The sequence below is a fragment of the Somniosus microcephalus genome, chromosome 6 (genome assembly GCF_052327205.1).
Source record: "Somniosus microcephalus isolate GS21.2 chromosome 6, FLI_Smic_1.0, whole genome shotgun sequence".
NCBI lineage: Eukaryota > Metazoa > Chordata > Chondrichthyes > Squaliformes > Somniosidae > Somniosus > Somniosus microcephalus.
This window is the reverse complement of record NC_140992.1, coordinates 51,229,985-51,242,823: the sequence shown is the minus strand read 5'-3', so window position 1 is coordinate 51,242,823 and position 12,839 is coordinate 51,229,985. Positions and strand designations below refer to the sequence as shown.

Below are 12,839 nucleotides of genomic sequence, written 5' to 3'. Positions count from 1 at the left end.
CCCAAGACGCTTCACAGGAGTGTCATAAGGCAAAAAAATTTGAGACTGAGCCACATAAGGAGAAATTAGGGCAGATGACCAAAAGCTTGGTCAAAGAGGTAGGTTTTAACGAGCGTCTTAAAGGAGGAAAGAGAAGTAGAGAGGATTAGGGAGGGAGTTCCAGAGCTTAGGGCCTCGGCAGCTGAAGGCACGGCTACCAATGGTTGTGCGAATAAAATCAGGGATGCTCGGGAGGGCAGAATTAGAGGAGCGCATATATCTTGGGGGGTTGTGGGGCTGGAGGAGAGTACAGAGATAGAGAGGGGCGAGGCCACGGAGGGATTTGAAAACAAGGGTGAGAATTTTTAAATCGTGGCATTGCTTAACTGGGGGCCAATGCAGGTGATGGGTGAATGGGACTTGGTGCGACTTAGGCCACCGGCAGCCGAGTTTTGGATGGCCTCAAGTTTACGTAGGGTAGAAAGTGGGAGGTCGGCCAGGAGTGCATTGGAATAGTCAAGACCAGAGGTAACAAAGGCATGGAGAGATTGAGGGATAATGTAAAGCTTAGTCAGAGAGATGAATTTTGAGAAGGTTTTAAAAGGAGAGAGGTAGAGGTTTAGGCAGGAAATTTCAAAGAATAGGACCCAGGCAACACTAATGGCAAGGCGATGGGAGAGGGTGCACAAGAGACCTCAGTCAGAGCATCAGACTGTTCGGGGGAAGGGGGTTAGAGAAGATCATGTAGACAGGGTGGCCTCAAGGCCGTGGATACATTTAAAGACATAGGGCTGGATTTTCATTCAGAAGTCGGGAAGGAGGCGGGACTACAACTTTCGGGTTTTAGTCCCGCCTCCATCGAGATGCGGCCAATCCACGCGATTTTTCACTTGATTGACCTTGTTGAGCCCGCCCAGCAGGCCAATTAAGGGCCACCCGGCAACAGGTGACGTCACAGACTGAAATTTCATCTGTCAAGACGTGTTGACAGATGAAATATCAGTGTTTCACAGCTGTTTGAAGCTGTCAAACACTGACGGTCTTGCTTCTAACCTGAGTCCTTCTACACAGACTCAGTTAGAAATCTCGCCAGCACTGAAAGCTGCAGGCTGTCACTTTTGACAGATCGCAGCCGTTCTGCTTTCTGTGCCGGCTGAATGATGGACTCCCGAAGCCTAGAGGAAGGAAGGCTTTAAAGGTAAGTACAGGTAATTTAAACTTCTTTACACACTTTAGACACACCAAACACACTTACCTTTGCACTCATGCACCCATCACTCACCTGAACACTGACATCTCGACCCCTCCAACCCGACGGCCCGCCTGCTCTAACCTGGCATGGTTTGGAGCCGTCGGGAATCCCACACGACACCCTTCAATATAGGGATTAGACTAAAAACTGCCTGTTAAATACCTGTTAACAGGCAGTTAATTGGCACTAATCCCTTCCCGCCTCGGGTCGGCGGGTCCCAGTGCGGGGCAGGTACCCGCCTCCTTTGAAACTTACATGGAGGCGGGTTTTGGGCAGGATGGTGTCGGGACCCCCGAATTCGGGATTTTAGCCCCCCGCACGCCTAAAAGCCCGCCTCATGGCACACTGAAAATTGACCCCATCATTACCATTTCAGGCAGGAGAAAACATTCAGTTCAGTCCATCGAGCCCACCGAGCCCACCTATCTACAATATTCCCCATGTGCATTTCTAATAACCTTGAATATGATTTGTTGACAAGAACCTGACTAGTTCTTTCTTGAAACACATTAAGGTTTCTTGTTCCACCGCCAGTGCCAGTAATCTGTTTCACATACTGTACTTACCACTCTTTTAGTAAAAAGGTTCCTTCTGTATTTCCAATTTTCTTTTGTTGTCCTTAATTTGTAAATATGGCTCCCTTGTGCTTAAATTCTGCATATGGCAGAAAAGCATACAGATCCAATTTGTCCAAACCTTTCATGATTTTAAACACCTCTGTCTTATCCTCTCTGAGCGTCTGGATTTTACCTATCCAGTCATATCCAGAGAGTCACCTGCAATGGCTTCTCTTTCCATTCCCGCACCATTACCTCTGGTGGTCCCCAAGGATCTATCCTTGGCCCCCTGCTATTTCTTATCTGCGTACTGCCCCTTGGCGACATCATCCAAAAATACAGTGTCAGTTTCCACATGCACAATGATGACACACAGCTCTACCTCACCACCTCCTCCGACCCCTCCACGGTCTCTAAATTGTCACACTGCTTGTCCGACATCTAGTACCGAATGAGCAGAAATTTCCTCCAACTAAATATTGGGAAGACCGAAGCCATTATATTCGGTCCCTGCCTCGAACTCCGTTCCCTAGCCACCAAATCAACCCTCGCCCTGGCAACTGTGAGGCTGAACCAGACCGTTTGCAACCTTGCGGTCGTATTTGGCCCTGAAATGTACTTCCAACCACACATCTGCGCCAGCACAATGACCGCCTATTTCCATCTCCAGAACATCGCCCGGCTCCGCCCCTGCCTCAGTTCATGTGCTGCTGAAACCCTGAAGCATGCCGAAACCCTCATGCATGCCTTTGTTACCTCTAGGCTTGACTATTCCAACGCACTCCTGACGGGCCTCCCATCTTCCGCCCTCCGTAAACTTGAGGTCTTCCAAAACTCTGCTGCCCGTGTCCTAACTCGCACCAAGTCCCGGTCACCCATCACCCGCTGACCTACACTGGTTCCCAATTAAGCAATGCCTCAATTTTAAAATTCTCATCCGTGTTTTCACATCCCTCCATGGCCTTGCCCCTCCCTATCTCTGTAACCTCTTCCAGCCCTCCAACTCTCCGAGAAATCTGCACTCCTACAATTCTGGCCTCCGTGCATCCCCGATTTTAATCACTCCACCAGTGGCGGCCGTGCCGTCAACTGCTGAGGCCCTAAGCTCTGGAATTCCCTCCCTAAACTTCTCCACCTCTCTTTTGTCCTTTAAGACACTCCTTAAAACCTACCTCTTTGACCAAGCTTTTGGTGTTCTGTCCTACTATCTCCTTATGTAGCTTGGTGTCAAATCCGGTTTGATAACGCTCCTGTGAAGCGCTTTGGGACATTTTACTACATTAAAGGCGCTATATAAATACACGTTGTTGTTGATTAGGTCTTTTCTCTTGAAAAGAAAACAGAGTAGTCAATCTTTCCTCATACGCGATTCCCTTATATTTTTGGATCAACAATGTACCACCTCCAATAAAGGATTTTAAATTTAAGGCATTGGGGAATGTGGAGCCAAAGTAGGTCAATTTGAGCTACGGACTGCGAGTCTTGGACAAGTTGAAGTTTGAGAGGTGAAAAACCAGTAAGTAGGATATAGGAATAAAAACAGAAAATGCTTGAAATACTCAGCAGGACAGGCAGCATCTGTGCAGAGAGAAACAGAGGGGGTGATTTTGCAAGCCCTGGGGAGGCGGGTATGAAGGCAGGACTGGCGGGAAAATGGCAGCGGGTACCCATCCTGCCCCCAACCTGCCTTCGTGCCATCTTCCCAGGAGGTGGATACCCGACCCGCGCCCCGTCTCCTCAAGGCGGGAAGGGGATTAGTGCCAATTAACTGCCTGTTAACAGGCAGTTTTTTTGGCTAATCCCCATTTTGAGCCCTAAAGTGTGGGCTCCCCAATGACTCCGAAACTCGCCAGGGTCAGCGAGACGAGCCGTGGGTCTGCGGGGCCGAAAAGTACGCTGTGCAGGTGAGTGATGAGTGCAAGTGTGGAGAGGTAAGTGTGTGAGGTGACTAAATTGTTTTAATAAGATTATTTACCTTTGCTTCTTCCTCCAGGCTTCATCCCTTTAGGCTGCATCAGCCTTCTGCTTTCTGCTCAGGAAAGCTTTCTAAGTGAGTCTTGAGTAAAGGACTCAACTTAGAAGACAGATTGTCAGTGTTTGACAGCTTCACAGAGCTGTCAAACGATGACAAGTCATCTGTCAAAAAGTCCTCTGTCACTGGCTTTCCCTTAATTGGCCTGCTAAGCCCGCTGGGCGGGCTTAACAAGGTCAATCAAGGGAAAATAGCGCGGGTTGGCTGGACGTCGATGGAGGCGGGACTAAAACCCGACAAGCAGCAGTCCCGCCTCCATCACGTCCCCATTGATAAAATCACCCCTAAAGTTAGTGTTTCAGATCGATGACCTTCTGTCAGAACTCCACCACTGGACATTGGAATATTCAGGTCTGGAGGTTGAAAACACGTATTGTTAATTGCACTTAAGTGCTGTATTTTTTTTTTTTTTGTACACAGGTGGTGGGAATTACTTGGAGACACTGTTGCTCTCATATATATGGGAGTAGGCTGGGGAAAGGTTGCCAGCTTATCTTGGGGGTGCACAGTATGTAATGCGTGTCTCTGCGAATAAAGGCCTATAAACAAGTAAAGACTGGGCTCTAGTGCTCTGTCCTTCACCACCTGGCTATCTGGCTTTTTACACGTATGAGGGTTTCAGCAGGAAAGAGGCTGAAGTCGGGCAGAGGTGGAAATAGAGAATGATGGAAAGGATATGGTGTCTGAAACTTGTTTGTAAATGAGTGGATATTCTGGTGAGAATTAGGGAATCGGATAATTATAGATCTGCCAGCGGGGCTGATGATAGGTTGGGTGATTGGGAAGAAAAGGACATTGGGGGGTTTTCCCCAAGGAGTGCACCGGATGAGTTGCTTGACGAGAGTGGAGGATGAGACAGCTGAGGTTGTTACTCAAAGAAAAGCAGCAACAATGAACCCAGTGAAGAATAAGGGAAAATTGCAAATGCTGAAAATACGAGATAAAAACAGAAAATGCTGGAAATACACAGTAGCACAGTCTGTCAAACAGCATCTTACAAGATCACAAGATAATGCAGACAAGAAGGCCATTCAGTATATATTAGTTCACGCATCCTGAAAGATCCTACAGCCCTCCCCAATGAGGGAAGAGGGAAGTGTTGCTTGTCAATAAGGACTACACCACTGGTGTGGCAATCTTAGCAGGGCAAATGATAAAATTTATAGTCTGTGGAAGGTTTCACCACCATAAGCCATGAATCTTCAGTTTCATATTATATTCATCCAGTGAGATTGTTCATGAAGGTGTGAACATTCTGGGAGGCAATACAGAGCAAAGTAGTGATAGTTACTCTGCCAGCACGTCAAGGCGGGAGGAAGAGAAAGAGATGAGTCGGATGTGGAGGAATTCAGAAGTTAACTCCCGAAGAGCAGGTTAGGCGAGATGGTTGCTCAGAGCAGGTGGTGAGACAGTTGGGGTTACTGCTCTGGGAGAGTTAACAAATGCCATGGTGTTCAGCAGAGGATACTGAGGGAGATGCAGAGGGAGGCTATGCTCTGATTCGTAATGGTCTCAAGCATCAGGATAGAAAATAGGCTGCGGAATAGTAGCAAGTGAGAAAAATAATCAAGGGAGGCATGGTGCTGGAGAAGGAGAGGAGAATGGGGACATGGCCAAAAAGGAGAGGAGAGAGCTGGGGCGGGCCTGGAAAGGAAAAAAATAAGAAAAATGGGAGGTCAGGGTCTCAGGTCCAGGGTGGTAGCCAAAATGCATACGCAAATGGACACCAGAGGGAATATTAAGTAATTGATCAATCATCTCATTTGCTCATTGTAGGATTTTGCTGTTGCAATTTGAGTGCCATACTTATCAGCATAACAGTAACCACACTTCATATAGTAATTCAATGGATGTCAAGCACGTTCGGATATGAAAATGCACTATATAAATGCAAGCAAGTTATTTTCTTTAAGTTTAACATCTACTCCTATGCTTTTTTCCAGCTCCTTTTATCCCCCTCCAAGCACCCTTTTAACATGCTTCTGCATACTCATATCTATTCTAGTGTATCCCTTCACCTTTATTCCTGAAAGCTATCTACAAGTTGTTTGTCATCCTCCTTTTGTTTCTGATTATTTTGTTATGCATTATCCTGCATTGCCATCTTTATATATACACCTTTAATTATTCACGTCTCCTCTGCTGAAGGGTTGAATAACTGTTCCTATCAATTTATTTAAGTCTTCCTTTAAATTTCTTCGAAGTTGCTCCTCCCATCCACTTTGCACTTCATTCCCTTCCACAAACAAGGTTTTGTTTTCCTTTTTGTCTGTACCTTCTAGCAGCATTCCTTAACTATTTCACCCCCTTTTCTTCTTTTAATGCACTTTTCACTGCCTGACTGAGATGATTTGTGTATATAGAAACATAGAAGATAGGAGCAGGAGTAGGCCATTCGGCCCTTCGAGGCTGCTCCGCCATTCAATGAGATCATGGCTGATCATCCAAATTCAGTACCCTGTCCCTGCCTTCTCCTCATATCCCTTGATCCCTTTAGCCTTAAGAAATATATCCAACTCCTTCTTGAATATATTTAATGAACTGGCCTCCACCGCCCTCTGTGGCAGAGAATTCCACAGGTTCACCACTCTCTGGGTGAAGAAATTCCTCCCCATTTCAGTCCTAAATGGCTTACCCCTTATCCTTAGACTATGACCCCTGGTTCTGGACTCCCCGGCCATCAGAAACATCCCTCCTGCATCTAGTCTGTCCAGGCCTGACAGAATTTTATAGGTTTCGATGAGGTCCCCTCTCAATCTTCTAAACTCCAGTGAGTATAAGCCCAATTGACACAATCTCTCCTCATACGTCATTCCTGCCATCCCAGGTATCAGCCTGGTGAATCTTCACTGCACTCCTTCCATGGCAAGAACATCCTTCCTCAGATAAGGCGACCAAAACTGCACACAATACTCAAGGTGTGGTCTCACCAAGGCCCTGTACAACTGCAGCAAGACATCCTTGTTCCTGTACTCGAACCCTCTTGCTACGAAGGCTAACATACCATTTGCCTTCTTAACCGCCTGCTGCACCTGCATGCTTACCTTCAGCGACTGGTGCACAATAACACCCAGGTCTCTTTGCACTTCCCCTTCTCCCAATCTATTGCCATTCAAATAATAATCTGCCTTCCTGTTTTTGCCACCAAAGTGGATAACCTCACATTTATCCACATTATAGTGCATTTGCCATGATTCTGCCCAATCACCCAACCTGTCCAAATCGTACTTGAGTTTCACGACATCCTCCTCACAGCATACATGCCCACCCAGTTTTGTGTCGTCTGCAAATTTGGAGATATTACATCCAATTCCCTCGTCCAGATCATTAATATATATTGTGAACAGCTGGGGTCCTAGGACCGATCCTTGCGGTACCCCACTAGTCACTGCCTGCCACTCGGAAAACAACCCGTTTATTCCAACTCTTTGCTTTCTGTCCGCCAACCAGTTCTCTATCCAAGTCAATACCTTGCCCCCAATCCCATGTGCCTTAATTTTGTACGCTAATCTCTTATGCGGGACCTTATCGAAAGCCTTCTGAAAGTCCAAATACACCACATCCACTGGTTCTCCCTTATCTATTTTACCAGTTACATCCTCAAAATATTCCTGCAGATTAGTCAAGCATGATTTACCTTTTGTAAATCCATGTTGACTTTGTCCGATCCTGTCACTGCTTTCCAAGTGCTCTGCTATTTCATCTTTTATAATGGACTCTAGCATTTTCCCCACTACCTATGTCAGGCTTACCGGTCTATAATTCCCCGCTTTTTCTCTACCACCTTTTTTGAATAGTGGGGTAACATTAGCTACCCTCCAATCCATGGGTACTGTTCCAGAGTCTATCGAGTTCTGGAAGATGACCAGCAATGCATCTACTATTTCTAGGGCTACTTCCTTAAGTACCCTAGGATGTAGATTATCAGGCCCTGGGGATTTATCGGCCTTCAGTCCCATCAATTTTCCTATCATACAGTACATTATCGCATCTTTACAGATTTTTGTAGCACCTGTTCCCAGACCATCAGATCCAAAGAATGCTTCCCTGTAACAGAGAAAGCACATGAACTGCTCGACTACTTGACTTAAGTGTTATTCTCTTCTCCTTCCCCCCGACAAACCCCTCCTCCCATTGTGCATTGCCAACATTTGCTATTTACTATATTTGATTTATGGAAGGAATTATGCCTCAAATTGCCTAATAACCCAATCACATAATACTTAATATTTTGACTGATTGTACAAGTAATAAATGCTATTGGCCCAGAAATTTGGGTCTCCACGGGTGAGTACACACGGGGTACTCACCCGTAAGCCCAATGGAAGTGCCGGTTTCCTGCATGCACTGCGCATGCGCGGGAAACCGGCACTTCCGTTCCCCTGAAAGCAGGGGTTCAGAGGTCGAAAGCGTGTGCAGGAGAGGCTTCGTTTTTTTTTTTTTTTTTTGCAGGTTTTCCCGGGAGGGTAAGTCTCCAGAAGTTAGACATGTAAAAAGCAGGCATAAGGCCTGCTTTTTACAAGGTAAGTGGTGAATTAATTAAAATTAAAACATTTTTTCCACAGGTTTATTATTTTTAAATACTTTAAAGCAAGGTAAGTTTATTTTTAGCCCCGTTAGAAAATAAGATTATTTTTTTCAAAAATTTAAATTATTGTTTAAAATAGTTATTTCATGTAATTTATAGTTTATTTAAAAAATGTGATTTAAAAAAAAAATTATTTGAAGATTTAGTGATGTTATGGGGCCGTAGTATTTATAAGTTTTGACAGGTCTTCCTGTCAGACTTATGAATGGAGCATTCCCTGCTCCGATTGGCTCCCCATGGCCCACGTGATCCCAGGGGACGCATCGAACTAACTGCGCCCCTGGGATACGCAAGCACTGCGCGCCGGCAGCTGGACCAGGCCCCGGATCGCAATTCCACGGGGGCCCACAGCTCAACGGCCGGCGCGCAAGTTAAGTGGAGGTCAGGGGCTTGCACCCGCGGGAAGCCCCCGACCCGAATTTCTGGGCCATTATGTTATTGGCTTAAATGTGGAAGGAGCTCCAGGGACTAAATTGCAATGTAGGTAAGTTAATATATCAAGAATTCTGTATTAACTATCAGTTCAATGCACACTAGTTGGTATAAGAAACTTTGTGCAGACACCATCTCTGTCAAGGATGTTAGCTCTCACCATTAAAAGCAAACTAAGTATATTGGGGTTAATCATAATTTTTTTTTATAAGAATTGGGTTTTTAAAAAGGTTCAGATACTGATTTTTTAAGTTTCTAGTGTGACAAGCAATGGTCCACGAAAAGTGGGGAAAAAAACAGTAGCACGTATTTTCCAATCACAGGCCTCCCACGGGTGGAGGCCTGCGATCTGGAAAAATCTGCATCCTTACCTGAGGGCTCCCGGGAGGCGCACAGTTCCGAAGCTGGGCCTCTCCAAACTGCCAGTGCGCAGGGCCCACGTATCCCAGAGGCGCAGGTAGCTCGCAGCGTCCCTGGGATCACGTGGGCCATGGGGAGCCAATCAAAGAAGGGAACCTCCCTTCATACATTTGACAGGAAGACCTATCAAATATATGAATGGAGATCAATGAAAAAAATAATAAAACTTTGAATAACTTAAAAAAATCACATTTTTAAAATGACTTGAAAGTACAATAAATTAACTATTTTAAACAAAACTTTACATTTTTCAAAAAAATAATTGAAGTTTTTTACAGGGCTAAAAATATACTTACCTTTTTTTAAAGTATTTTTAAATGATAAATCAGTGAAATTTTTTTTTTTTTTTTTTTTAACTTTTTTCAACTCTTATCCTGGTGAAAGCAGGCCTTACGCCTGCTTTTATCAGGCGTAAGAATTGTAAGGGTTTTCTGCGGGCGGAGGATCTCCAAAAAGCAGAACTATCCGCCCGCAGAGGCCCTTCTCCCGGGCAGCCGGAGGATCTGTCAAGACCATTCTTGACAGATCGGAAATGTCGATTTCAAGCGCATGCACAGTGCATCCCTGAAACCGGCATTTCCAATGTCCCTACGGGTGGGTACACAGCGCGTACCCACCAGTAGGGATCGGAATATCCGGCCCATTATGTTAAACAAAGCAAGTCAATAAAATGCATTACAATACCTATCACAGAAGTTCATAACAAAAATATGGTTTCATGCATTATGACATTTATAAATTACAATAGTCTAGGCAAGATTATATTCTACCCACAAAATTTTCTGATTAAAATCTCTCAGATATTCAAAGGTAAATCACCACTTAAATGGTTATAGTTTCTCCAACATTTATTTGGTATACTAAGTTAACAAAAAACTGAATGATACCTTTTGATTATTTACCCACTGAAGTGAAACAAGTTCCAGGCCCAAACTATAAAGATCTTTTAAGTTCCAGAAACATGACATTATATCATTAACATGCAGGTGCAGCAGGCGGTTAAGATGGCAAATGGTATGTTGGCCTTCGTAGCAAGAGGGTTCGAGTACAGGAACAAGGATGTCTTGCTGCAGTTGTACAGGGCCTTGGTGAGACCGCACCTTGAGTATTGTGTGCAGTTTTGGTTGCCTTATCTGAGGAAGGATGTTCTTGCCATGGAAGGAGTGCAGCGAAGATTCACCAGGCTGATACCTGGGATGGCAGGAATGACGTATGAGGAGAGATTGTGTCAATTGGGCTTGTACTCACTGGAGTTTAGAAGATTGAGAGGGGATCTCATCGAAACCTATAAAATTCTGTCAGGCCTGGACAGACTAGATGCAGGAAGGATGTTTCTGATGGCCGGGGAGTACAGAACCAGGGGTCATAGTCTAAGGATAAGGGGTAAGCCATTTAGGACAGAAATGAGGAGGAATTTCTTCACCCAGAGAGTGGTGAACCTGTGGAATTCTCTGCCACAGAGGGCGGTGAAGGCCAGTTCAGTAAATATATTCAAGAAGGCATTGGATATATTTCTTAAGGCTAAAGGGATCAAGGGATATGGGGAGAAGGCAGGGACAGGGTACTGAATTTGGATGATCAGCCATGATCTCATTGAATGGCGGAGCAGGCTCGAAGGGCCGAATGGCCTACTCCTGCTCCTATCTTCTATGTTTCTATGTAACTGTGTAAGATACTGTACTAATCTTACCCTTTTCTGAAGCACTGAAGTTTATCTTGCCAACACTTCCACCAAGTGCATTTTTCTGCAAATCACTGGTTCCATTATCGTTCTCATCTTGGCTGTCATCATATTGCTCCTCAATAATGACATCAGGACTGGGTACAGGTACTTTAACTCTATCCTGAGCTGGAAGGTCCTCAAAGTTAACACTATTAACTTCACCGGGCACATCTGATTGAGCAAGTGCATTAGTTTCTGAGCCATTTCCTTCTGGTATGATAACCTGCAGAAACACAAAAAGAGGATCATAGAAATACTGAACTTTATTACTAGAGAGCAAATAATATTCTACCTGTGCTGGTTAAAATCTAACAAACTTGACAAAAGTACTGCTTAGTAGGCAATCAAGAAACAAAATCAAATCATTCAAATTTCTGTGTAAAATAACTGCCATTAAATAATCAAATGGCATTTCAAATGGAAAATAACTCCGCGCAAGTCATTTTAACTGTGGAGAAATAAATTTAGCTGCTAGTACGGTCACCAATAGCAGGGCGAAGGGAGGAAGGGAATGCACAAGAGGGTCCAGTCAGAGGAACTGAGAGTTTGTGGACAGTTGTGGAGCTGGAGGAGGTTACAGATTGGGAGGGGTCAGGCATGAAGGTTTTAAACAGAAGGATTAGAATTTTAAATTGAAGGCACTGGAAGATCAGGAGCAAATGTAGGAGGTTACAGCAAGGACGTGAGTTTTTGGTGAGCAGGACTTGATGTGGGTTAGGATACGAGCAGCAGAGGATTGGGTGAGCTGATGTTTGGAGAGCTTGGCGAATGGAAGGCTAGCCAGGATTGCATTGCAACAGTCGAGTCTGGATGTCACAAGCTTTGCAGCAGCAGATGGGCCGAGGCAGGGATAGAGGCAGGTGAAGTTATGGAGGTGAAAGTAAGCGGTCTTTGTGATGGAGAGAACATGGGGTCGAATACGACGCCAAAGTTACGAACAGTCTGGTTTGTGACAAATAGATATTTTGTGGCGGAAGCAAAAGACTATGACTTCAGTCTTTCCGACGTTTAAGGGGAGGAAATTGCAGCTCATCCTAGACTATATGTCGATCAGGCAGTGAAGGAGTCGAGAACGGTGGTGGTGAGGTAGAGATGGATGTTCTCAGTAAGCATGTGGAAACTCACCCCATCTCTTTGGCTGCCGCCGCCATGGGGAAGTATGTAGATGAGGAAGAGGAGGGGGCCGAGGATAGATCCTTGGTGGATTCCAGAGTTAACTGTGCAGGGGTTGCAAGAGAAGCCATTACTGGAGATGCTCTGCCTATGATAGGGGTGCTATCGGCAAATTACACCCAGAACACGCTGGACATGGTGCCAGTTTTAGAGGTGAAATGACGTTGAATTTTCCGCGCAAATTCATTAACATAAGCCCGAACGTTCAATCTCCCATGAGTCAGCGTAATCAAACAGCATAATCAATTAATGACTGGAACAGAGCATCCTAGAACAACACAAAGGGGAGTGGAACTGCCAGAAAATAAACCATTTTTCATCTTGGCCCAGAACTTCGGGTCTCCAAGGGTGAGTACACACGGGGTACTCACCCGTAGGCCCAATGGAAGTGCCGGTTTCCTGCATGCACTGCGCATGCGCGGGAAACCAGCACTTCCGTTCCCCTGAAAGCAGGGGTTCAGAGGTCGAACGCGTGCACAGGAGAGGCTGCGCGTGCGCATCGAACTTACTTTTTATTGCAGGTTTTCCCGGGGGGTAAGTCTCCAGAAGTTACACGTTTAAAAAGCAGGCGTAAGGCCTGCTTTTTACAAGGTAAGTGGTGAATTAATTAAAATTGAAACATTTTTTCCACAGGTTTATTATTTTTAAATACTTTAAAGCAAGGTAAGTTTATTTTTAGCCCC

General features: G+C 45.2%; 1 protein-coding gene across 5 annotated transcripts in view; it reads right to left on the bottom strand.

Moving 5' to 3' along the window:
* Window positions 1-12,839, bottom strand: part of dis3l2 (DIS3 like 3'-5' exoribonuclease 2) — a 380,300-nt gene that overhangs the window by 258,654 nt on the left and 108,807 nt on the right. For all 5 annotated transcript variants that reach the window (XM_085990207.1, XM_085990206.1, XM_085990205.1 and 2 more), the window contains exon 6: window positions 10,951-11,206. In XM_085990207.1, coding sequence (XP_085846333.1) covers window positions 10,951-11,206 — 256 coding nt within the window. The remainder of the gene's footprint in view (window positions 1-10,950; window positions 11,207-12,839) is intronic.